This window comes from Gavia stellata, chromosome 3 (assembly GCF_030936135.1).
Source record: "Gavia stellata isolate bGavSte3 chromosome 3, bGavSte3.hap2, whole genome shotgun sequence".
NCBI lineage: Eukaryota > Metazoa > Chordata > Aves > Gaviiformes > Gaviidae > Gavia > Gavia stellata.
The window spans coordinates 56,792,605-56,819,984 of NC_082596.1; the positions used below are offsets into that span (position 1 = coordinate 56,792,605).

At 42.4% G+C, this 27,380-nt stretch overlaps 1 protein-coding gene across 1 annotated transcript in view; it reads left to right on the forward strand.

Annotated features, from left to right (window-relative positions):
- MTCL1 (microtubule crosslinking factor 1) overlaps positions 1-27,079 on the forward strand; it is a 106,563-nt gene extending 79,484 nt beyond the window's left edge. The window contains exons 10-15 of the mRNA XM_059836088.1: positions 7,066-7,233; positions 13,019-13,273; positions 17,399-17,704; positions 20,512-20,543; positions 21,927-23,487; positions 27,023-27,079. Of these exons, the coding sequence (XP_059692071.1) occupies positions 7,066-7,233; positions 13,019-13,273; positions 17,399-17,704; positions 20,512-20,543; positions 21,927-23,487; positions 27,023-27,061 (2,361 nt within the window). The 3' untranslated portion in view covers positions 27,062-27,079. The remainder of the gene's footprint in view (positions 1-7,065; positions 7,234-13,018; positions 13,274-17,398; positions 17,705-20,511; positions 20,544-21,926; positions 23,488-27,022) is intronic.
- Positions 27,080-27,380: the final 301 nt, after the last annotated feature.

A 27,380-nucleotide genomic window follows, 5' to 3' on the forward strand; every position in this document is an offset into this window, starting at 1 on the left:
TGGTGCTGGGAGATGCATGGGCTGTCTTGCAACCTACTTCTCTAGTTCAAGATGTAACTTCAGTTAGAATTTCTGTCTGAATAAAAATAGTTGACATCTGTGGTGTTTAGGCTACTTCATATTCTGCTTTAAGTTTATATACAATTTTGCTTTCCTTTTTCATAGTGCTAGCTGACAACTCCATTCTCTAACTATTATTTTCTGTGAACTGTGCTACCAAAGTAGTATTCATTTGATCAGTCTGGCATTTGGAAAGGTTCTACCTTGCCACTCACCCAGACCCATCACTGTCATCCTCTCAGCAAGCTCTTCTCTGGTAGAGGCTGAAGAAGGTCATGGAAGAGATGCTTCTGAGCATGTAATTTAACTGCATTCCATCTGTAGACTGTCTTAATCTAGAATGAGTAAAATAATTGTAAAACAACATACTATCTCACTACAAACTCTGTCATGTACTAACTTTCCATATAGAGCTCTTAAAATGACCAAGAACATTCAAATAAATTATGTCCTCTTTGAAATAATCATCGCTTAGGCATTAATCTCAATTAAGGTGGCAGAAATGGGAAGTAGGATTGCTTATAATTCATTTTTATATACATTGCATCATGTTCTAATGCAGCAGTTCCAGCCAATCTTGCTTAAAGAAATGATCCACATCTCAGTACCCCTCTTGATAGTGAATAGTGCACGATATCCAAATGGACTTGCGATGGTAAAATAGGTTTCTTGCCTTCCAACCAGGAAAAAAGTGTTATTTCAACACTGCAAAAATGAGTGAGTTTGCTAAATTTTTCTCATTTTAAGCACTATTAGTTGTTTTGCCTGTTCATGCTAGTGAATCTTCTAACAAGCACTGTGTTTATTGACAGGCATGTAAAAAGGGTTTTCAGTGCTACGGGGCTTGTATTTGTCAATGGCAAGAAAAGATTATGCTTATTCTCTGGCACAGAAATAGGAAGCCTTAGTGTACGTTAATTCTGATGCTGTCATAGATTCAAGGCATCAGAAGTGTCGTATGGAGGACCATGACAGCGGAATATCTGCCTGCATACCTCCTGCACCCTCGAGGCTCTGCCCTCACATCCCTTAGTATCTGTTGCCCTGAATTGTCCATCTCACTATGGTGGGTGGCTTGGCACTGCAAACGTCCTGCATGCGGGACCTTCGCTGTGCTCACCAACTTCACAGACCCTGATCCTTGCTCTACACACATTACAGGCTTTTACCCATAAACATCAGCTCTACTTAATTCATATATGATCCCAAAACACATTAACTAAACAAAACTAGAGCAAGAAACCACTTTGCCTGTGTTGTCCCAGCTTTCGCAGAATCGCAGAATCACTAAGGTTGGAAAAGACCTGTAAGATCATCAAGTCCAACCATCAACTAACACCACCATGCCCATTAAACCATGTCCTACAATGCCTCGTCCACACGTTCCTTGAACACCTCCAGGGAGGGTGAGTCCACCACTTCCCTGGGCAGTCTATTCCACTGTGTTACCACTCTCTCAGTAAAGACATTTTTCCTAATATCCAGCCTGAATCTCACCTGGCACAAACTGAGGCCGTTTCCTCTTGTCCCGTCACTAGTCTCTTGGGAGAAGAGACCAACACCCACCTCTCTGCAACCCCCTTTCAGGTAGTTGTAGAGAGCGATGAGGTCTCCCCTCAGCCTCCTCTTCTCCAGGCTGAACAACCCCAGTTCCCTCAGCCGCTCCTCATAAGACTTGTGCTCCAGACCCCTCACCAGCTTCGTCGCCCTTCTCTGGACACGCTCCAGCACCTCAATGTCCTTCTTGTAGTGAGGGGCCCAAAACTGAACACAGTATTTGAGGTGCGGCCTCACCAGCGCCGAGTACAGGGGCATGATCACCTCCCTACTCCTGCTGGCCACACTATTTCTGATACAGGCCAGGATGCTGTTGGCCTTCTTGGCCACCTGGGCACACTGCTGGCTCATATTCAGCCGGCTGTCGACCAACACCCCCAGGTCCTTTCCTGCAGGGCAGCTTTCCAGCCACTCGTCCCCAAGCCTGTAGCGTTGCCTGGGGTTGTTGTGTCCTAAGTGCAGGACCCGGCACTTGGCCTTGTTGAACTGCATATAATCGGCCTCGGCCCATCGATCCAGCCTGTCCAGATCCCTCTGCAGAGCCTTCCGACCCTCAAGCAGATCAACACTCCCGCCCAACTTGGTGTCATCTGCAAACTTGCTGAGGGAGCACTCGATCCCCTCATCCAGATCATCGATAAATACATTAAACAAGACCGGTCCCAAAACTGAGCCCTGGGGGACTCCGCTTGTGACCGGCCGCCAACTGGATTTTACTCCATTCACCACAACTCTCTGGGCTCGGCCGTCCAGCCAATTTTTTACCCAGCAAAGAGTGCACCTGTCTGAGCCACGATTCACCAGTTTCTCCAGGAGAATACTATGGGAAACAGTGTTGAAGGCTTTACTAAAGTCCAGGTAGACAGCTCTGAGAGTATCAGCAAGGCCCAGAGCATGTCCTTTCCGAAGGGATGGATCTCAGCAGTGCTCATCTCCCAGTATACCACTGACTAGTCAGGCTACACTGAAAAACACCCAGGGTTTTGGGAGTCTTCTGCAGTTTCCTTAAGCTCTCAGCTGGAAATAAGCACTGTTTATCTAGGGAATTTGGGGTAAGTGGTGAAGCTGGAAGTCTCCAAGTTTGCACGTGCCCAACAGAGCCCTAAGTTGCTGGTTCTGCCTGGCAAACTCTGAGATGAAATGCATCAGCTCTTGTTTCACATTAGGAAGGAAATGTTGCGATAGTCTAGGAGTGGCTGAGATAACTAGGTCAGAAAAAAGAAAGCGCTTACGGTAACTTCAAGTAACCCATATTTATTTTTAACATTTCATGTTAATATTTAATGGCTTGTATTTTCAGCCTGCACTCTTTGCTGCTGACTCTCTCACCGTGGAAAGTGGAATTGTTTTGAGAAAACTTATAAACCCTGAGGCCTTAATTTCAACAAGCAGCCTCTAATTTCATAATACTATGATTTGAGGTACTCAACTCGGTGGAAAGTAGACGTCTCACTTGTCTGGGATTTTTATGTGGCCAGTGTATGGAAGGATGAAGGGATAGCAAAAGGGAAAGGGGAGAAAAAAGGTTAGCTGGTGAGAGGCAGAGTAAATGGTGACTGTGAGAGGAGCCAGTTCATCTTTCTTTTCGTGGTGTTGTCCCTTGGCTGGTAGCTGGGGCACACTGCAGAAGGGGTCGGGCAAGGAACTGGCAAGGCTCAAGAGCCAAGCAGAAAGTCTGGTCATGGGCAGAAGATAAGCAGGCAAGTTGGGCTGGTGGCACAGTAGAGGAGCGCTTGCTGTAAGTGAGCGTTTCTATGTATGTAGTGAGAGATCAGGAAGAATAGCCTGTGGAAAAAGGAAGAGCTTTGGTTTGGTTGAGTAGAAAGGGTGAGATGCCTGTTGGATGCTGGAAGATCAAGGGAGTAAGAAGAAAAGAGTTTACACATCTGTGGTCCAATGGAAAAAGTATTAAAAAACAATACACTCGTGTTGTTGCTGGGGGGGCGTCAAGAAAATCCTCAATTATATCTTTTTTTACTCATACAATATTTGTTTTCAAAGCTTAGCTAAGAGAAAAACCCAAAGAAATAGTAATTAAGACCTACATATACTCAAATGATTTGCATTAAGATCCAGCTTCACTTTTGCCTGGATCTGTGACTACACAGAGAAAACGCACAGTTCTTGTTTGCTGTTTAGGTTCCTGACCTTGTGTTTTTAATTGTTCTACTAAAGTGCTTGCAATACCAGACTGTGGCTAAATTCTTAAGTGAAATTTTCAGAGAAAAAAGAACGGTGATTAAAAGTAGAACCAGGTTTCAAAAACTGCTTTGGTCCCAAATTTTTCTAGAGCTGGAGGCTCCCATGTCTGGGGTTGATTCTACTTAGTACAGACTCCAAAGTCCTGGAATTTAATTGAGGTTTACTATGTTAAGTTTTTACTTATTGTCAGCTGTTGTTTTCTTTACCTATAAATCCTGAGCTGTGGGTACAACAAGACTTTGAACGGCTTTTGTAATTCTCTTGTCTTAGATCAGTTGTGAATCAGTCAGATTTCTCTATGCTCTAAAATTTGGTAACTGGTAAGGTACTAAAAAGCCAGTTCCTTGCATGGGAGACTGTCCAGGGAACGACAGCCATGACCCATTTCTTCTGTCTGTACAACATCCCTGGGAGGAAGAGGAAGGCCATAACAATCCTTGTTATGTATTTATGGGACTTATGCAGAAGCTGTTTGGCACTTTTACCAGCAGAAATCTAAAACAAGTCTAGATGTAAATGCTATATTTCAGAACACCTTGTCTCAAAAGTACTTCATCTGTTCTCCAAAAACACTCCAGTCTGGCAAAACAGAAAATAATCTCACAGACCTCTCCAACTTCAGTCTGTAAATACAAAGTCATGCAAAAGAGACTTCTCTGCAGGCATTAGAAGTATGTAACCAAAATTTGATTTATATTGGCAAGTTAATTAAAATCGCAGCAAGCCCAGGGGGCACCTGGGGTACTTGTCTCATAACAGTGACATTGATGTGATGCCTCTAGAAATAAGACATGCCCTCATCCCAGTAGGCTACAAACCTGCAATGAGGCTCTTTTGGCTCCTCTCTGTACTAGTCCATCACTTCTTTCTTTGCAAACCTAATTTTACAGGACTCTAAAGCTATCAAATATACTCATAGGAATGAGGGATGTAGCTTGCTTTAGTGTTACTTGGTTTTATTTTTCTTCTGCCTCATTTCCCTCGTGGAGCCTTTAGACTGCTTGGCCAGAGAAAGGTTTGTGCAGCATACCAGAAAACACAGAACATGGCTCTTGAATGAAAGCACTTCATAGACTTTTGGGGTCAGGGTTTTCAAAGAGGGTGAGGCCAGATTTTGATGCACTCAATACCCAGCAGCTCCTGTTGTGACACTAAGGAAAAATCTTCAAAAGGGCTGTTATTCTGATTACTACATAAGGGGCTTGAGATGTTTAGAGAATTTAGCCTTAATTGGGTATTAGAATGAAAATTCGTGGTGGAAACATAAAATCTCATTACATATTGAAAAGTAGGTGATCTTATATGCATGATGGAGGTTGCTGCTTAGTAGGAAACTGCTAATTGGCATTAAATGTTAACGGAATTAATTCTGCTTCTGTGGGTGCGTTTCTTCTAAAACCCCATGTTGTACACCATCACATTTCAAACAGATTATAGGTCAGTCAGTGAGCACCTGCAGTCATTTCCCTGCATCTAGCATATTTTTGCTGATGAATCAAATGGTTTGGGAAAAGTAGACCACATTTGTTTGGGATTTAAAGAAAAAAGGCACCGTGGTATGTTTGATTAGTGATTACAAAAGTGGGTGAGGTGGGTTCAGTGATGCCAAAAGTCTGATGGGTATATGAAATCAGCTTAGTTGTCTGCATAGAATTTTTATGTATTGTCATTGAAAAAAGCACATGAAAATTATTTAGGTTTTTGCATACATCTGTTTACTTGACTTGTCTACAAAGAAATCCCCATGTAGGTACTTCATGAAACAGCAGATAAGAGGAAGTGCAGGAAGCCTCCAGCTGGAAAAATAAAAAAACCAAAAAAATTAATTAGACTATCATGCAAGACTCAAGATAGCTGATTTGAGTTAGGCCTTCCCAAGGAAGCTACCACATTCATGAAAACCAGGTGATTAAATGCTGAATTTGTTGAGTAAGGTTTCACATTTTTCTGATCATGCTGTGTTTGCTAATCAAGTATAATTTTCTTAAAAGTCTTTTCTACTCAAAATAACTTGTGAGATACAATGTCTGGCTAATCCCTGGTCTTTGAGAGGCTCATTGGGATTATTTTATTTAAATTTTGAATAAAGAAATCATGTTACATATTTCTTTTTTCTAATTCAATGATTGCAAAAAACTGTGGGATACCTTTTGTTTTACTGATCCAGAATCTTTAAAAAACGTTCTTCAGTATTTAACATAAAACTGATAGGCTTTGCAAGTCTCCAGAGAATTTGCAGAAAGTAAATGCTAAAACTAAGAAAAAAATACTTTAGATATTTGAATAAGTATACATGCTGTCTTTCAGTACTTGCCAAGATCAGATGTCAGCTCTGGGCTAAACTTTTAATTTGACTCCATTCATGGCTCCTGTCTAGCACAAAAGCACAGACAACATTTTCAGTATCATCATGACATTCTCAACAAGACGTTGATGGGGATTTGGTCTTTGATCCTATCCGCAAGAGGCAGAGTGGCCTACCCAGCATTTGTGCCTTTGCTACCAAGGAGGGTGCTGCTGCAAAGCTCACCTGTGTGCAGTTGCCTGGGACTGAGGAGAAATGTGAAGTAGGGACTAGTGAAACACTTTAGCGGAGATACTCAGCTCAAAAACTCACATTTTTTTCCAAAGTAATTTTAGCTGATAATACAAAAGCATTGAAAATTAATCCCTTTTCTTTATATGTAGTTTGCAAATATCTGAGGTTTGATGCTGAGCAATGACTGTATGTATGAGAAGTCCAGCTACCCAAAAAACCTCAGGGATGATACTCTAGCTTTGGTTTACAGTATTAAAAAAGAAGTTATTACGGATGTCCTCAATCCAGAAAGATGTTTAGTGCCTTTTTCAGTGTGACTTAAGTATCTTTGGCTTTCATGGGTGCTTCAGGACTAGGGCTAACAAGAAGTGGAATCATAGAATGATAGAACGATAGAATCATTTAGGTTGGAAAAGACCCTTAATATCGAGTCCAACCGTAAACCTAGCACTGCCAAGTCCACCACTAAACTATGTTCCCAAGCACCACATCTACATGTCTTCTAAATACTTCCAGGAATGGTGACTCAACCACTTCCCTGGGCAGCCTGTAGACAGAGAAGGTATTGCCATTCTTAATTTTCTCATGCAAAAGTTAGCCCAGGCACTTTCTCTTCCATACAGTGGATGTGCAGGCGTTTTTCCCCCTAAAAATGAAACTGGCTAAAGCCATCCAATGGTAGCATTTCTTTTGCTTTGTTGCGGCAGGCAAGTGAAAATCGGAAACTCCTGAACGCTCTGAAGGGTTTGCTGGATGACTTCCGCTCAGAGCTGCGGGACGAGGAACGTGAGCGCCAGGGGCTCCAGCAGCAGTACGCCCTGCACAAGGCAGCCTGGGAGGTGGAAATGACTGAACTGAAGTGCCACCTCGAGCAGGTAACGTCCCCCACATCCAACACCAGTAAGGAATGGCTGAGGTGCTTAATGAAACTGGAAATATATGACAACTAGGAAAGGGACCATATTTATTCATCTTACCCTGGTGCCTCAAAGCCCCCCTGAAGCCTGAGCAATGCTTCGCTTCATGAGTTGCCTCTTGGGTTCCAGTTGTCCCAGTAAGAGTACTCATGTAGTAGGTACTGTGTAACAGAGGTGAGGTCAAAGGAACCGAACCTCTTCTTGCTGTATTTTCTCAGAAGAATTGGCTGGTAATGTATCAACTGCAGTAATGAGACATGCGGGTGTCTGTATTTATTGGCATTTATAGGAGAGAAAATGTCTTGATGTTGGCGTGCTTGCAATTAGCTCGTCACTATGCCTTGGCACATAACAGCTGTGGTATTTGATGCATAGGAGAGAAAAGAGGGATTTAATAATACTGAAGTGTTAGATCAATATGTTAATACTAAACCAGCTATTCAAAACTACTGGTTAGAGATGGATGGTACCCCACTGAAAAGACAGCTCTAGCTACCCACCATGGGATACTCGTAAAGGTAAGTATATAAAATCTGGTGCCAGGTGCTTCAGTGTCACGTACGGCTGTTCACAGAAGATGAACTGTTTCTTAAGCAATATGAAAACAAGTCAGCAAAAAACGCACAAGGATTCATTCCCAAAGCTGATGGCATAAAAGCTCTAATTTTCTGTATTGAAGAGAGGAGGGGTGGGAGAATTAGTACGTTCAGGTCCTGAGAAAAAGATTTGTAATTGTAGAGCTTCTCTGCAGAATACAAATATAATAAAAGTATCACTGCCGGGAGGGTGGTACGTTTAGGATTTGCTGAACGTTGGAGACTCACTCTGACGCATATAGCTGAGATGCGAGCACTGCTTTTCCTGCCCAGGTACTGTAGGCTGCTTTCCCAGAATGAAGGAAGAAGCTTTCCTTTTAGCAGAATTTTCTCTCAGCAGATTCAAATTCTCAGTTCAGTTGCTGCTTAGAGCACACACATTTCCAGACAACGGATCACTTGAAAAAGGAAACAAAATCAATCCCCATTTTCACTCCTCCCAAAATAAAACCTCAGTGACAGATTTACCTTAAACTCGAGATGGCAACAAAGAACAAAACTTAAAGAAAGTCTGACAATGAACTGCCAATTTAGAGCTTGCATGCTTGGCCTTTGCATGGGCGATAAACTCACAGGCTTTCGCTGGTGTTTGGCACCAGGACGGTGCTGTCATTCCTGCTCAGGGAGAAGATAGATTTGCACTCTTCCTTCTGGTCGCTTTATCAGGCTCTTTGCTATCTCCTCTGCTCCACTGGTAATAATATATAACATACAGTAAGTATCAACCCATGGGTGTTACTTTTTACATTTTTTCCAGCAAATGAAAAGAGTGAAACTGGTCAATATTTAAGACATAAAACTGCCTTCCTTAGCCAATTCCCCAAACTACATTTCTATTTCACAGTAAAAACAGGTCCCTAATGCAGTAGCAAAAAGATAGCACGTAAATCGTTAGAATGTCAATTAGGATAGGGCAAACAATGTGAGTGTCCCACTGAGGTCTTGTGTACGTGCTCACAATTACAAGGAGACAATTAAAAAATTAAATACAAAAATAATAATATAATACACCTGTAATAGAAATAATATAAACATAAATTTAACTCAAACTAATGTTAAGGATTCAAAATATGGGGTGGTTTTTTTATAGGTTCAATTTCAGGATCAAAATGGGAGGAGCTAGTGAACAACATGTGAAATATCAGCATTACGTATAGTCATGTTAACATCTTTCGCTATTCTGTGCCAACATGTGGCATAACAACAGCTTTAACTCAACAGCCAAGTCTGTCATGTCAATGTGGGTGGGAGAACCTCTCATAATGTCATTTTGTTGTTTTGGTCAGTAGTGATGAAGCAGCAGGCTGTATAGCATTCCCACCATAGGGGAGGTATAAAGCTGCCAAACCCTTGACAAGCCCATAGAGAATCAAGGTCTTTCTAGTCTCCGCTGTTGTCTTCACTGCTGCTGTTTTCCACTTTTTTTGTGGAGCAGTAGGTCAATTAACAAGAGCATTTTCCTCAAGAGAGTCAATTCCTAATTAATAGTCACTGGCAATGATTTTGCATTTTGATGCTTCAACTCTCCGTATAGGAAAGAAAGAAAAAAAAGGAAAGAAAACTCTTTTGATACAAACGCACTGCATATCAAAAGTGACAATGTACTGTTGCCTGCTGCTTTGGAGCTTTAGCACTGCATATATCATTAAAAATAAAAGTCATGGCTATCAGAAATGCATATACATCTTATCTGGCAGAAGGATTCTTAGGCATTGTTTTTAAGATAAGAAATAATGAGATTGCTCCCAAGTATGGGACTGTGATAACTCTGAGCCAATAAGGAGTCCCAGTAATTCTCAGCCTCCAGCTGGGCAAGAGAAAAATCCCAGTATTCTGGGAACTGGGAACTGAGGAAGGTTTGGAAGAAGGAGGGAGTTAGTATGAGGGGTCAAACCCTACATACACATTGAGAACTTGCACGTAAGGACACGGACCGTCACTAGGACTCCGACCAATGGTTCAGTTTCAGGATGCTTGGGGGGAATATAAGCTGTAGTGCACATGGAGAGGCATCTGGCCACCCTTAGCAGTTAGCAGGTTTAGGAAAGTCACATCTAGACTTCCGTGCTAAGGAGTCACCAATGAAACTTTCCCCCATGATTTGAGCTGTTTCATCAAAACAGAGGCAGAAGGACTCTCTCTTGGCCAGGAGCATTGTTCTGCCTTCTACAGGCACCAAGAACTTTGGACCAAGAGTCCAAAGACACCACCTCTGACTGGAGAAGGTTTTAGGTCCCAAATCACTGAACACCAAGAAATTACTCTGAAGGTGTATCGCTGTATGCTTGCCTTGGTTTTGAACTCATCTCTCTACTTATAGACTTCCTGTATCCTTCTCAAATGGGGCAAGAGCCAGGGCTTTGGTCTGGGTGAGCCCGTGGTCTGGCACAGGATGACTTACTGTAGTTTGGCAGCTTGGGCATGGCACCCTAATGGCAGCCATGCATTCTTGGGATATCGCTCTTCTAGAGCACGTTCTTACTCCCCACTGTCTCTCTCAGCTTTTCTTCACAGGCAGCGTGGCCTAGGCACCACTGCTTTTCTTGTTTGCTAACTGAAAGGCTGAGAATTTGCCTAGTGGTAGTGAAGAACTCAGTGATGCAAGGGGAGAGAGAGCATGATTCTTGTTGAGGTTCAACATTTTGCTATTTTTTTGATACTCAAAAAAATGGAAGAAGGAATTTGCTTTATAAGCTAATCATACAAACAGTATTTATTGCATCTGAGCATTTGTTTGCTTTACAGGTTGATTTTAGCATTTTCATGCTTCATGCCAGCTAAAGAATTTATTGCAGGCATTGGCGTGTCTTCACAACTTAGCATGTTAGCCATATCTACTGCTGCATGTGGCATTATTCCCCAGCAGGCAGCAGAGTTGTAAGGTTGAGTCTGCGCTCCAGCCTGACTGGATTTACCCCAGACACTCCAGTAACCTCTCCTGAGAGCTTCTGTTGCAAGATGAGAAGTCTGCAGGGGCATCAAAGGTCCTTGAAAGATGACGTATATGTCACAAAGAACAAGTGCTAAAGAGCCCTCTGTTACGCTTAGGTGGGAGGAAACAGTGTAGAGTTTACTTCATTTTAGCATCCCTTACTATTTTGGCTGATCTCAGCTCTACAGTGACATTCCTGAAATACATGATCATTGTGCCACAGCTACTTAGTAAACCCAGCAGGAACTTGCAAGGGCGACTCAGGGTGGGGGTGGGGGGGCAGGCACAGAATAGTAAAATCAAAGCAAACAAACCTAAAAGAATGGGTGCCAACATGGCTGACCCTGGCTGCAGCAGCAACTTGGACTCCTGCAGCACCATGAAATGGAGCTAGGGACTTGTGGATGGACAGAGGGAAGATACAGCAAGAGGCCATTACCTGAAGTTAGTGGTGAGTTTGGAAACTAGCAGTGGTCTTTTTACATATTACTGAGCTAACATGTGGGCAGTCAATGTGCTGGGTATTGGGTAGGAAGGTAGCAAAGCTTTCCAACTTCTTGAGAAGCTGCACTGCCCAGGATGGTGTCTCCCATCATGGATCTGCAGCACAGAAGTGTCTCTCCTGGGATGTTCTGCATTTCTGCCCCACAGTGCCTTCAGTCCGCCACTGAGCCGTGCAGTTTTGTGCAGGACAGCCTCTTCCAGATCACTGCAGGTCCCACAAATTTACACTGCACAAATAGGATAAGTGTGAGAAAGATAGTGTCATGTCAACTTTGTTAAAATAGGATGCTGCTTTTTTATAATTGATTTTTTAGGTTGGTTGGTCAGTTGGTTGGTTGATTGTTTGAAAACAACTGGACTTCGGAAGTTAGTGGCAGAGGATGCAGGTGTTTTAAGATCTCCCTGTCAATGCAAGTGGCTATAACAGGATGTTCTCTGCAGCTCAGTATGGTATTAAATGACTCGAGAAATGACACGTCTGCCATTTACTTCGGGAGGCTGTTCCAGAGACAGTAAGCTTCACTCCTGAATCCAGTCTGAACTTCCCTTTGCTCAGAAAGTTTCGGCTTATTTTCCACATAGGGCAATGTGAAGGTCTTGTCCTTCTCTCTTGCTAAAGGAGCATGTTTCCCAGCGGACCTGCTGCCTCTCCTTTTTGAGGACAACTTCAGCTTCAGAGGCAGAAATGAGCTTTCACTGCTTTTCACTCCAGTTCCCCTGCAGAGCCAGGGGATGGAGATGTATCCCATTCTGAGTCACTCACACATCTACTGAGTTGTCAACAAGAGGTCAGGCTTCAGGGATAAATTCTTCACTCGCTTGAACTTACACAAAACCATTAAGCACCTTTTTCACTCTGACAACAGTCCAGCAGTGGCCCAGGTTCGCCAGACAGGTTGTGCAATACCTGTCCTTGAAGGTTTGTCAGGATCCAACTGAACAAAGTCCTGCACAACCCAATCTGATCTCAGAGCCAACCCTACTGGAAGCACGGGGTTGGACTAGAGACCTCCTGACACCCCACTGAGGCTGCATTTTCCTATGAATCTATTACCTTTGGCCAGCTCTTCTGATCTGATTGAGCGGACCCCTGAGCATGAAGCGAAGGAGAAGGGAGGGAAGGTAGCATCAGCTAACTGCCCTAGAAATCAGTTCAGACACCAGAACCTGCAGAGATGCGGGGATGACCTTGGTACATCTCTTTCTGCTGCTAGCATCCTCTTTTGCTGGAAGGTGTGAGGAGCTGTACAATAAGACCGTTGCTGAGGGTTGTTCTGGGAAAAGTCTCTTCAGAAGATGAAGGCAGTGTCTTTAGGTTTCGGGTGCACTAAGTGAGAGCACAAAAGCAGAGCAGTGGCTGAGGATGTTGTCTTGGCGATTGTCTCAGAGATGATGATGAGGTTGGAGTTTATCTCCATGTTTCCTTCATTGCTGGTACCCACATTCCCATCAGAAAGATCCTAACTGATGCCTTAATAGCATGAGCTGATAGAGCTTGAGAAATGATTCTCTATGGTTTTCACTGTCTTGATTTTAAAACTTTTTTCAGGTTGAACATACTAGATCATTTCTTGAGATCCTAAGATCTAAGAATTGTCATAATTTTGCCATTACCTTTGTGGAGTTAGGTCTTTAACTCAAATTCATTGTCAGACACAGGCTTTTACCACAGAAAGTTTAATGTCCTAGTAATGTTTTATTTTAATGCCAGCTGGAAGGGAAGAGTGAGAACACCTCAGGGGAAACAGGCCTCACTTCTGATGCAAAGGGAGCTTTTAAAAGGGAAAGAGAGGAGCACAAGAAGCTTCTGGCTGAGAGTCATGGTGTGGTGATGGACCTTCGCTGGCAAATCCAGCACAGTGAGAAGAACTGGAACCGAGAAAAGGTGGAGCTCCTGGACAGGCTTGATAGAGACCGGCGAGAATGGGAGCGTCAAAAGAAGGAGCTGCTCAGGCGGATAGAGCAGGTAAGGAGTCATCTTGGGGGGAGCAATGGCTGGCTGCCAGCATGAGGCGATGTACCATTACTACACTCAAGCTAAGGTCAAAAGATTGTATTAAGAAGCAGCACAGGAACAATTTTGGTTCCTTGGCTACATCAGTATTTCTCATGCTACAAAACAATTTACATACACAAGGGAGTAAAAGGAAAATGCTCATAATGCCTATAAAAGACCACTTATGAGAAATTAACTCCAGGTTAAAGGCCATTTCCTGCCTCATTTCAATTACCCTGGAAAGGCATGGTCACATCGATTCATTCTGTTTGAAAGCTTTTGTGCATCAATTCCTGCTAAAACACTCAATCCCACATGCAGGGTTATTCAAGGTTTGATATACAGCTTCCTGCAAAAAAAGTCTGTTCATCTGTGAATTAGCCACCAAAGATGCAGCTGCTATGACGGTTCAGTCTCAACTGAATTCTTTTTCTCTAGCAAAGGAACCTGGGGGTTAACATGAAGAGCCCTGACTGATAACAAATAAACAGCTATCAATACTAAATATTCAGAAGACACTTCTGACCTTGGTCACGTGAATTTTGTGCACACCTCTGCTATCATTTGCAAATCTGATAACTGCATACCTGTCCCCTCATTTTTCATGCCTATCCATACTTTCATCTGCTTAGTATTAGAGACAAATTACACCTAATGAATTTTTTTATCTGTCTGGAAGCCACACAAAAAATAAGTTTATTGAGGGGGAGTTAATACAACATTTTTGACTGAACATTTTTCAGCTCTGAGTCATGCATTCCAGGAAAAGAAAAACAACTCAAATTGTGGGTCCTCAATTAACTGAATACTTTCTGTTCTTAGGACATCAGAAATGGAATGGCACCAGATTTGTGCGGGCTTTCTAGGGAGCAGTACGCTTGAATGAAGCACAAAGTAGCTTCACAGGTTAAGTTGATGAAAGCCCGATGTAACTTCATGACTGGTGTTTGAAAAGGGTTTGTTATCTGCGTCTCATGTTTCCATGCCTGCACTGCAACAAGAAGCTAAAGAAAAGACACCAGGCTGTAAATATTATAAGTGCAAGACTAAACCTCAGTTTAAGCTATGGCTGTTAAACCCACAGAGAAGCACTTAGGAAAATGCTGTACTCTACTGATATTTCTAAAATTGCTGCTAAAAGTGTAGGTCTGAGTGGGTGGTGACCAATACAAAGGTTTTACAGACCAAGAAAGGTGTTTTTTGAGCTTCTAAATTTAAAAATATCAATAAACGATATTCTGGATTTTTTAATCTCCCATTTATCTGAGGGGTTTTGCATATATTTCATGCAGGCTGTTGAACTAGCCATTAAAATGCAGCCCAATAGTACATCTCCTAAGATAAAACAACCAATGCCTATGAGGTAGGAAGGCTTGTAGCAGAGCTCTTCATCCAAATCACCTGGCTTCCGGGGTTCAGTGGCAGAAGGTGCCGAATTCTCCACGGCTTGACTGGGCTGATTTCGAACTGTTGAGTCTCAGTGGCCAAACTGCCTCTTGTGGATCCTTCATGCACAATGGGAATTACAGAACCCTCAGAAAATTTCCCAATATAGTAAGGATGTGGACACACACTTTTCTTTGGCAAGTCACTGGTACCTCTTCAAATGTTTACACTGCTGTCCCTGTGAACTGTGTTTTTTAATATTATCTCTTCAGTGTATCCTCAGTAGCTCGAGGGACTTTTAACCTGGTTAAAGACCACTTTTCCTATTCCCTTGGAATGGGGCACATTGAAGGAAGCGACAGAGAAATCCCTGTTAATGTTACCTAGCCTTTAATTCTCTTTAAACCTGATATAACCCCCTCAGTGTCATCTTGGGAGAGCCTACAAAATAGCTCTTAACTATTCCTGGAGCTGATTTCTTTTGTTACTATTCTGAAACCTCGAGGGTTCAACTATATATTTTCTGTACAACAGAGTTGTACACAGAATTAGCAATAGAGAGGGGAAATTAAAGATACTATGTCAAGCTAATTTCAGAGGACTAGATGATCAGAAATAGCATTTGAAATCTTGGCTACCTGCCTGCAAAACTTCATAACTCAATTTTTGTTTAAAATCAAGCATTTCCCCATGTGACAGGAAACTTCCAAATACTTGCAGGCTTTTAGCTGAATATCCTCTCAGATTGCAGTCATGCCCTGCTTTATATGGAAACAATTAATATATCTCTGAAGTCCTTCTCCCCAGGGTTTTTCTGTGTGTATTCCATGTATGGCAATACGTAGAGGATGAGGCGACTACACCAGTGTGTATGTTTGAAAAACAGAATCTAAGAGATAGCAGAAGCATGTGTGCCAAATTTCATACTAATACTTTATGCTTGTCTGCTTTCACACAGCTCCTGAATAATACATGTATGATAAGGGGGAAGCTCACACCAATGTATAAAATATATAAAATACTTCACTCTGGGTGGTTATGGGAATACTGCTCGCATATAAAAAACATGATGACCTAATTTTTTCAGAGCTCAAAGTTGTGGGTTTTTTTCTTTTCAAGTACACTGTCACTTTGTTTTCCCCTAGAGAATCCCCCTCCACTGTGCTCCTAAAGCTAATGGTCCACCGAGCATACTAGCAAATATTTAAACCCACTAAATCACCTGTATGAAAAGTTGTGTGTTTAATGGTATAAACACACAGGGACTCAAAAATCATTAGTCACTCTTGAAAAGTTAGGCCAGTATTTCTCACTTTAATTCGCCTGTCAGCTGTCTGAGATTCAGAGAGTGAGCCAGTAATCTGTACTGTTTTCTCATAAAGGTTCCCAGATCATTATCCTTATCTGAAAATCTGGAAGGGCTTGCAATTGGAACTGTGTATACAGAAAACGAGTGATTACCATTTCTCCTTGCTTTGGTCTTGCCCATATGCTGGGACTCCAGGATCTCTTGAGCTACACCTTCCAGCCCCTACCTTTATAGGATACGTTAAATTAGCTTCTTTTAATAAAAGTGTTTCAGATTTTGTATATCATGAGCAAAACACTGAAGTTGTATTCCCCTTTTTGTAGACCTGAATCAAGCAAAAATCTCACTGCCTTCAGCCCAAGTGCAAATTTAATCATTTGGGACCTAAAATGTTTTGATCTGTATTAGGCAATATGATGTCTGTTTATTTTTCCAAACACATACAACAAGATTAAAACAATATGTTTTGTAGGTCCTCAGTCTCCAGGGTCCTAGGAAATGACTTGCATTTGCAGGTTATTGTCACTAACCTTAGCACACTGCTGTAGCAAAACATCAGAGTTACTTATCAGATTCCTGCTGTCATTCATCATGTTTGAAAATAGCACTTACTTCACCTATCCTGTTGTATTTGCAATTAAGAAAGAAGTTGATCACATAATCTAATTTTAAGATTGGCAATTTCACTAGTGGTTCACCCTCTCTTTACCCAGCTTTTGCAAAGTGTAGAGTTAATAGCTTTGATGGCCCTTCTATAAATATGTATTTTCTTCAAACATGCTTTGCATGCCTAATTCATCCCTTTGACAATGCTGTTCTGTACAAATAGTCAACTTCCTAGCCATGCATTAAGGCTAGACCATCTATAAAACAAAGATTTTGTCTTTTGTTAAGTGGAATTTTCCACCTCTGGAAACAAGTGATGTACATAAAAGTGCAACTGTTGTATTGCTGACCAGAAGAAAAACCTATTTGTTTTGGTAAGACTCCAAGTCACTCACCCTTCCATGAGCTTCTACTTGCATTGCTTTAGGATCCCATATCAAGATTGCTTTTAAATTACAGTATTGATTTGTTTCCTTAAAAATCAGATTATAGACAGATGCATTATTTTGTGTATATAATCACACAGTGTGTATATACGTATACATATATATGTAAACAAGCAAAACTACATATATACATATTTAATCACTCAAAATCCCTTGAATAATAGCATCAAAGTCCTAGAGACATTTCCTTTTGCGGAAGGACCACTACAGCAAAGCCGTCATCCCTGGAGCGAGGCGGTGATCTCAGCCTCCCCAAGGCACGGGTGCCTTGCTCCTGGGGAAGGATAAGTTCTGCAGAATGCCATACGCTACGTAATTGCTGTTTATTTTAATTTGCCTTGTTTCCAGCTTCAGAAAGAAGTGAGCCCACGAAGAGGAGGTGGTTTTCTGCGTGACCAGAAGGAGAGTAACCTTCGTCCATTTGTGACCCAGGGGAACCTTCACATGCCTCGTCCGATGGGGTCAAGATCCTACTCTGATTCAGACGCCATTCAGTTTGACGATCGGTCGCTATCTAAGCTGAAGGAGAGCGATCGGTGCAGTGCCACAGAAAACCTCTTTCTGGAGTCACTGTCTCTTGATTCCCCCGACGAGTCTGATGAGCACCAGTCTCGGCAGCTGGAGCGGGAGAAATTCTTGACCGGATTAACGGAAGTATGCGCTCTTCTACCTTTCATCAAGCCGGTGTGTTGTCTCTTATGTCAGAACTGGTACAGCATCCGTGCTGTGGGAAGTGAGATACTGTGTCATGGGCACTGCTTACAGTTAGCCAGTAGTGAATTTGGTATGGACAAGATTTCTTTCCTTGTTATGAGCTGATTAGACCAGTGTCAGTCACCTGAGAAACTGGGAGCCAGCCTAAAGTTCCCAAAGATTACCTCACATTATGGCCATTTGTATTATGTATGATAACTATATTTGACACAATATATTGGTTTAGAAGGTCTTAAATCTCTTTCAGCTGTAAGTAGATACATATATATAAAAAAGCATGGGCTATATTTTGTTACTAAAGCAGTAAGTGCTGTCGAGAGGCACTTCTGGTTGTTCTGTTGTGGTTGCCTTCTAAATAGATTAGCCTGAGTAAATGAGATGAGATATTAAAAAAAATAAAGTTGTTATTCATCAGCAAAGTACCTACCCTCAGACTACACCGTAAAGCTATAAAGATGTAAAACTCAGTGATAAGAGATGCCATCGGGCCATAGTGAATGTAGTCTGTGTCTTGCTAAAATCTGCACCACCGCAGGCTTACTTTCACTGGTTCTAGGTCTTCACAGTTCTGTTTATATTGTTGCTGAATGAAAGCCAGGGTCCCCGTCCCCACATGCTGGTACAAAGTAGCCTGTGAACTGGCATATTATATTAGTGGCACTGAGAATGTTCACACTAACCACAACTATACACTTCAATGGTTCCTGTGAAATTAAAAACACATTACAGGGTCGAAACGCTAATATCTCCTTTATTTTCTATTGTTCCTTGAATGTTAGCAGCTGTAACAGAGCAAGAAGCATTTGGAGGCTGCCGAAGTTAAAATTGTCAAGCAGGCAGCACGTTGCTTGATGCAAGTTTTGAGTACTTCCTTCTTGCCTGAAAATGCAGATTTGTGCCCGTGGGTTAGACATTCGGCTTGTGCTCTGAGCACGTAAATACTGGTTGGGTGTACATATTACAGCAAATAGGGAAGCAGAAGCTTCCCAGTCAAAGATGTATCTGTGTACTCTGGCTTGAAAATTTGACCACTCTGGAAAAGAGTTTGTCAACAGGTCAGATCTCAAGCTCCCTGCAGGACCAGGTTCACTGGTGTGCCTTGACTTGAACATGTGCGCCTGTGAAAATTTGACCCAAGCATGTCTTTGAGATGTATAACATTGTTACTTAGCTAAAGGATTGGGAAATCAAGTTCGCTGAGAGAAAGAAGAGAAAAAAGATTAAGAGAGGCAAGAAATCGTGACCACCCTTCTTACCTTTTAAGTAGCTGTAGGTACCTGTGTGTTCCAGTTAGATTTTCCTCCCTCAGTGCCATAAATGTACGACTGGCAGTGTGGGATCCCATATGTATCATTTCTTAGCTTTTATTTCATACATGTCCAAATGGTCTGTGAAGAATGATGGCATCAGTGTCACGGATCTATGTTTTGTGTTTAATTTTGATTGCTGTTTTCTTTCCTTCCAATTCAGTCTGATATTTAAGAAGGGAGGTCTCTCTTCCCTTTTCTGTTTTTCAGACTTTACCACCATTAACAAAAGTGTTGGCAGCAGAGTTTGGTCCTCAGTGATATTTGCATAGCTTCTTTCCTTCGAAGCGTGTTTTAGTGAAACCTGGCAAAGTCATTTCCCCTCAGAGGGTTTGCTCAGGCAAGACTGATTGGAGTTTAATGAATAGCTTAACTGAGGATGCAGAGAGGCAACTGCAACCTGCTGACTGTTCCTCTCCACCGTATTTTCTTTGTGGTCACTCCAGCCTTCAGCCTGATTCTCCATTTAGTTAGATCAGATTTACTCTGAAGTAACTCCACTGAAGCCACCATTGTTCTTCCAGACTTACACCAGAGTGAAGGAAGGGAGGATCCTATTTTTGCCCCTGACTCTGGATAAATACCAGAAAGGTATTTGCTGAGTTAAGCGGTGCTCTTTTTGAATAGTCAGAATTTGAAACACACTTCTGTGTTGGTAATGTTCTTGGTTTCCTGAGGTCGAATAAAAGTAATAGGTACTAATACTCTTTTTTTCCTGATCATATTTTGTATTCCCTATAGTTTATTAGAAATATAAGCAAACAGTTAAAATAATAACTGTAGAGCAATTGCTTCAGAAGTATCTATTAAAAAAACCAACTCATTATGGGAATTGTCACAAGGAAATAATTGCCACAAAAACATCTTAATGCCATTAGCAAGCTTAGGTATTCCACCTATGAAACAAGTAATAGTCTTCCCACACATTTAATATAGCTAGCTTAATGAGTTTCAACTGGTGCCATTTGTTGGTCCTAGAGAACATATAATGAAGTCTTATGTCAAAGGACCCCGCTTTATCTCATATTTCAGCACAGGTCAGTCTCTGGCATAAAGCAGATTAACTCCACAGAACAAATTCACTCACAGATACATGGTCCAAAACAATCTATTGTACACGTGGAAAAAAGCCATTTGCAGTTTATTTCCATTTGTGATTGCACAGCACTATAGAAGTTCAAGGCTGTTGTAGACTTGATGTACAGGTTTTCCCTGTGCAGTCTGTTGTCCTGATGGGACTGCCCATTCTGCTACCCATGTACAAAGGGAAGGATATTCCCACTGGCAATTTAAGATTCCTTATCAGAGGGAAAATCAGCCCCTTTTGGAGACAAACATACCTGGTGGAACTAACTGGAAGTGAATGACAAAACACCCACAAGCTAATGCCACCAACAGGTTCAGAAATAACTTAGACTGTTTGTTTCTGTTTTTCTTCAGGAGGAAGAAACACACAAAGGAAATCTTCAAAGGTGAGTAAAACTTACAGGGATAAAACCAGCAAATATTCAGCTGCCAGAGCTATAGCTCTCTGGTGCCCAAACCACAGAGCCAAGGCATAGCCGTGCCGCTTCCTAAGCAGCCTGCGAGCCAGATTAATGGATTTACCCAGGGATTAATTTGTCTCCATATGCTTCTGTTCTACTCTGATTAACTTGGGCCACACTCAGCTGTGGCACACAAAGATCAAACTGTATGAACGTGCATGAAGCTGTAGCTTTCATTGAAGGCTACGCCTATCTTAGCAAGTAGTGCAGACCTGCGGACATCGATATATAGAGGAAAACAGTTGGTGCTGAGGACCTGACATGCCCCTGCATGTCAGGGATATTTTGCTTTGGACTAGTTCTGGTCTGATCCCATGGGTTGAATACCCACCGAACCCCAAAGTGCATTTGTGCTTCTGGAGAGCATCTTCCAACTCACTTTCATCCCTAAGAAACCCAGCCCATGCTCTCTGAGATCCTCCCCTGATGCAAACCAGACCATCTGAACAGGAGTTCCACTTCAAAACCACACTCCTGATCTCACCTAACTCCCTAACATAGATGCACCCTAACTGCAGCTGGTGCTCTTGATTAAAAACTCAGTGTGATTTTACTGTATCCTCTGGATCACTGCTGTATAAAACCTGCTGCTTACTGAATCCTCATCCAGCTTGAGTTACCTCATTGAGCCAATCCTGATAACTACATTCATTTGCATTTTTAAGTAGTCCCATTCAGAAAGCTTCTTTTTTTGTTTGGCTTTTCTAATGAAGCAGTAGAACGACTCAGCAGAATGCTTGTCATTTGTATAAACTAGCTAAGAATTGAGCATTATCACACAACAATTCCCTTTGGCTGAATTATAGCATGAGCTCAACTCACCAACCCAGTTCAATGTAACAGCATCTAGACTGGATGTCCCACATCACTACGCACCAGCTGTGCAGCCTGGGCAATCTCAGGAGTGGGGGTGGACTTGCTGATTTCCCAGCAAGTCAGAAATAACTCCACACTTGTTTTGAAAAATGTGCCTCGTATTGTCGCAAAGACTCATTTTCTGTGAATGGTGTATTTTGGAAATACATCCTACTGTTCCGTATTTCAGACATGTGCCAAGCACGAGAAAGCAGTAAATTAAGAGCCATTAATAAGCCATTTGGTACTTTTAATGACATATCAGGAATGCTTTCATTTCACAGCTATTTTAAAGATAATAAAAGGGAACTTTAATGAAAAAGAGGGCTAAAGTGGTTTCATATATAAGCCGATAGTGAAAGTCGGGTTCCTGAGTCAGTTTGCTGCTGAAAATAAGTTGCTCTGTGAGAGTTTCCAAGCCTATGAGTGACTCTCTTCCATTCCCCTCTCCAGGGCAATGTCCGTTTCTTCCATGTCAGAATTTCAGCGCCTGATGGATATTTCTCCATTTCTACCAGAAAAAAACTTGCCTTCATCCAGCAGCAAAGACGACATAACCCCTCCCCTGTCTCCTGATGATCTGAAATACATCGAGGAGTTCAATAAAAATTGGGATTACAGTAACACTAGGAACCATGGTGGCGCCACTGAGAAACCTGCTGAAGGCTGGGCAGAAAGGACAGAAATTGGGAAAGCCGGGAATGATCCTGCTTCAGATCCTTTCCAGGCATCATCATGGTACCTCACCACCAGTGTCACTATGACAACTAACACCATGACCAGCCCGGAGCACTGCCAGAAGCAGCCAATGAGGAGTCATGGTGTAACCGAAAAAATGGGAGTTCGGGTCTTTCACAGCCCACCGGTTGTCCGTAGGTTTGATAACTCAGTGATAGCTGGCAGCGAAGGGAAAAACCAGGTTGAACCAGACTTCCTGTTTTCTGTGACCAAAGCTATGGGGAATGTCGCTGAAACAAAAGGTGCTTCCTCAGATATGTTTGGAAGATGGTCTTGTGACCTCGCCAAACATCATAAGGATTTTCTGGAGAGTGGGCTTCATCCTATTGAACGTCCTATTTGCACTACTGTGGGCTTTGCCTCACCCTTGCACAGCTTGGAGATGTCCAAAAACATGAGTGATGATATGAAGGAGGTCGCTTTCTCTGTCCGAAATGCAATACGCTCTAACTCTAATTCAACAGAGCCTCAGTTTAAGGACACTGCGTGTCAAACCAATGGTATGAGAACGACAGGGACACAGACCACCCAGACGATCAGCATTGGCTTGCAGACAGAAACCCTGCGCAGTATCACCAGCAGTCCACACAAGTGTCTGACACCAAAGGGGGGTTCCACGCCTGTCTCTTCACCATCCAGAAGCCTAAGAAGCAGGCAAGTGACCCCTGTCATTGAAAAGGTCCAGGCTAAGTTTGAACGCACATGCTGCTCCCCCAAATATGGCTCTCCAAAGTTGCAAAGAAAAATACTTCCCAAATCAGACCAGCCAAATAACCGGACTTTGCCTGGCACACCTCAGAAAGGATTCAGTGAGTCCGCTTGGGCTAGATCAACTACTACAAGGGAGAGTCCTGTCCACACCACCATCAACGATGGCCTCTCCAGTTTGTTCAACATTATTGACCACAGCCCCATCTTTCATGAGACCTTCCAAAAATGCCCCAGGTCTAGCAGCCGGTCCAGGTCAGCAGAACCCAGACCAGAACTGGGCCCCGTGCAGGAGCCATGTACAAATGCCCGTGGCAGATCACCCAGTCCTCTCCGGTTGGGGACAGAGACGCAAAAGGAAGAAGGGACTGAGGTGACAAGTATCAGGCAGGACTTATCTGCTCCTCCAGGGTATACACTTACAGAAAATGCTGCCAGGATCTTGAATAAGAAACTTTTGGAGCATGCCTTAAAGGAAGAGAGAAGGCTACCTTCACACAGCCCACCAAATCTTAGCAATGACAACAGCACAGGAGAAATTGTCAAAGTAGATCCAGGGTCCATAGAGGTAATGAGTTTGTTTGTTTTTCCTCCTATAGCTAAATGCACTCTTCTTTGAACAAATGCATTATGAGATCTCTTGCAATTCTAGTGAGTATGTACAATGAATATCCTAGTCCTGTCATGATACCACCAGCGAGTCCCAGTCATGAAACTATTGGATTAGTCACTGAAGAACTGGTTAAAGAATTGAGTTTCTATCCTGACAGCTTATCAGGCTTGGAAGCATCAGAAGAGCTTTATCCTTCACAGGATAAAGATGCCTTTACAGGATAAAAATGGTTCTCCCTTGAATGACTGGGATAAGGGTTTTCTGTCACAAAATACACAACACATTACAGATGCTCTAGGGACTCTAGGTTTGAGTAAATTTCTCTTTTATGCTGGGTGGAAAGGTAGACTCTTCTCCTACACAAGAATGAGTGTTTACAAGTTTGTGTGAAAAATAGCCTCCACAATACTCTGAAGCAAAACTTCAGGGCCTTCAGCATACCTTTTCTGGACGTATCTGATTAAGTTTGGCTTGGGTCTGCGAATGTGATTAAATGGCATGACATTTCGTACCGACTGTTGTGGTCTCACAAAAAAAAAAAAAAGAAAAAAAGCAGATAATCAACTAGTTTAAGCACATACATACTTAGTGTTTAAGAACTCTTTATTGATATTTTGCTGTCAACAGTGTAACAGTTGTCATCTGCCTCAGCAGGTATGCCCGAGTATTAGGGGTCAGATTCTCAGGTACAGTAATGTGCTCCGGCATTCAACAAAAAAGAGGGTGTAACGATGGACAAAAGCTTTCAGTTATCAGTGTTTCTGGTGAACCTTTGTGCACATGAGTGTTGCCCTGAGGAGGCCTGGAGAAGCTGAATTATGCCCAGCACATCTTGTCTTTCTGGTAGAGCACTGAAATGGCATCTGCTGATGGTCGCTGATACTCCCCAGGGCAGGAGCCCCTCATTCTCTCTGCCCCTTTAGCATCCTAATGTTTTGGTGGGCCCCAGCCACAGGGCAGCTGCTCCTTCTTGACCCCTACATGCCCCAGACATCACACCTTGGCCTTGCTAGGCTCACTTCTACCTTTCCTGCCTCAGATAGCCTCAAGGGAAGGTTCAAGCCCCATTTTCTAAGTCAACATCTGGCTTGAAGGATTTGTGGGAACCTAAGCGTCAAGACTTTTGGTCTGCAGTTTGCCTTGCAGTAGTAGGTGGTTCTCAATGGACAATCAGTTCCTCTTTTGTAGGTACTGCTCAGAGGACACGATCTTTTTTGTCTAATAGAGGATCCAAAGCTGAGGATATATTCCCTATATGTAGTTTAAAGAGATACAAATAGGAACGTTTGTATATATAAAAATAACCCACACGCACCTTGTAAATAACAGTGAATGAAAGTGGGCTTTGTGCACAAACCTCAGAGTGAATAAAAGCGGCAAGCAGCCTCATTTATCTGACTCTTTTTAGCTATCTCTGTATTTTTTCCTTAGTTTGAAATACTGGGAATGCACTACCAGTCCTTATTAGAAAGTGTGTTGCACTCTGACAGGTTCAACTCAGCTTTGCCTTCAAGGCATCCCTGGAAACTCTTTAATTTCCTCCTGCATCTTTTAAATGTCTCAGCAGATTCCAAGTATAAGTAAACGGATGTTATCACACATCATCACAAATTGCTGTTGGCAAAATAAAACTAACGTCAATACCTGAGTCTGATGCACGGAGAGATTTGGGTCAATGCTGTTTAGCGAAAACTCACTGACCATCATCCTGGCAGAAAATTGCTCCACTTTGTGAATTCTCAGTATCATTTGCCTAATAATTTTTGAGTTCCAAGCCTCAGAGCTAAGACTTGTTTCTCCTTGCAACTCTGGCTCGGTTGTTATGACTATTGTCTAACTGCACAGGTTTTGATCTTTGGGTGCTCCTGTGATTTCTCAGGAATGTGCATTGAAAAGAAAGGTGGTGGGCGTTCATACGCTAAGCTTAGCTTTTCCTAGGTGAGGTGATGCTCTACAAGTTGTACTTAATGGGGCACGGATTCACTGCTGAAAACAAAACCGCAAATAAGTTTAGACTCTGCAGATGCCTTGGGTTATTTATAGATTACACTGACCACACAAATTATACTTTGTACAAATTCCACTTGGCACATTTTGTACAAAGCCAGATGCAGCAGTTCAGCGAATGATGATCTTGGAGGAGGCAGGCTGTGCTCGGGGCAGGGCCATGTCAGCACTGCCCCTGCCACCCTCCGTTAGATCCCTGCTCTGCGTCCCCCTCACCTGTTGGTTTCTGGCCAAGACAAGTGACCTTCATACTACCAAACACCTTCTTGTTTCTGCAGTCATAGCATGGTGTGTTAATGACTTTTAGACATGCATGGAGCACCTGTGGCTTTTCTTTAATCTGAGCTTCTGAGTGGTTTCGTTACATAATTTCCTTTTATATTCCTGCTGCAAATATGAAATCTAGTTCATATATATATATATTTACGTACATATGTATGTGTGCATGTGAGTGTATATGCATACAGAGTAGTAATAACTTTGTATTTTCTAACTTGCCCAGAGCTGCTTACAAGAAAATTCATATCCACCCAGTGCAGCCGACTACTGTCTTATCCTGTTAATTCACTAAACCACTATCTTACCTGCATATCATGGGATTTATAAATATTACTATTAAAAATGCAGATTAGCATTACCTAACTAACAATGTAAGAGCAGTGTGAAAATTTTTCTTCTATAACTAGCAAGGTTACACAACAGTCCTGGACTGGGGGTCAGACCCGTTTCTGGAGACAGCACTGGGAAAGGACCATCCACACGGACCCACAGAGGAGAGGGCAGCTGCTGTGTCCTCTGCTCGCTGGGGCAGAGCAATTGCCACATGCTTGCCACTGAACCGTTCAGCATTTGAGGAGGAATGTTAAAAAGAAGGGAAGATGTTGTCAGAATTAAAGTGCTTTTGCTTTAGTCTGAGTCTCCCATCCAGTGTCGCTGTTAAATAGGGAGAAGGGTGAGGCAAAGGGCTTTCATGAAACCTGAGCAACATAAGCATAAGCAACATGAGAAACATAAGCAACATAAAATATCAGTCGCTTTTTCATTTGTTAAAGATTTCCTAAGCAGAAGTTCTCTCTTGAAATCAAACGAAGGAAAAAACCCACCACTTTATTCCTCTTTCACGGTAATGTGGTTTTTCCCTAGCCTTAATCAAGGTTGGCAAAGGATAACAGATGTCTTTCTCCGCTGAGTAGAAATGTTTGGTTTGTTTAATGCTATGTCCACTTCTGAGACTGTGCTAGGATTGTAAAATGTTGGTTTGTTTGCTTCCTTCCTTTCTAAATCTTTTTCTGCTAGTGGCTTATCTTTTATTTTTGATTATTAGTTTCCCTGTGATAACAGCGGTAACATGATCTGAATGCGTAGTAACATCTGGAGACTTCTCCCTTGCTGACATGAGATCTTCACTTAAAAAAAATAATTGATTAAAACAGTTCTTTCCAACCTACTTGCTTTCTTTTTCTTTTCTGTCTGTTCTGTCCAGAACCAAACTGTCTTATTAACTGCCCCCTGGGGACTCTAACCCTGCCTGCCTCACTGCTGTAAGTCCTTTCTACCTTGTTTCCAGAGCTTTCCAAAACCAGTCATTTTTGAACATGTGAGTTAACGAAGGGAAATAAATGACCACAGCTCCAGACATATCGGCACACACCCGACAGCCGTGTGGGGTCCTTTGTATGGGATGGTCGGGAAGCACTCAGGATATGAGCCCATCTGCTGTCTCCTACGGCAGCACGGGCTATGAAGAGGTCACACTTAAGTCAAAATTTGTGCTGTGGGGTTTTTTGGTTAAACTTTAAAACATTGGCAAAATGTAAGATGAACATAAAGGTATGCAAAAA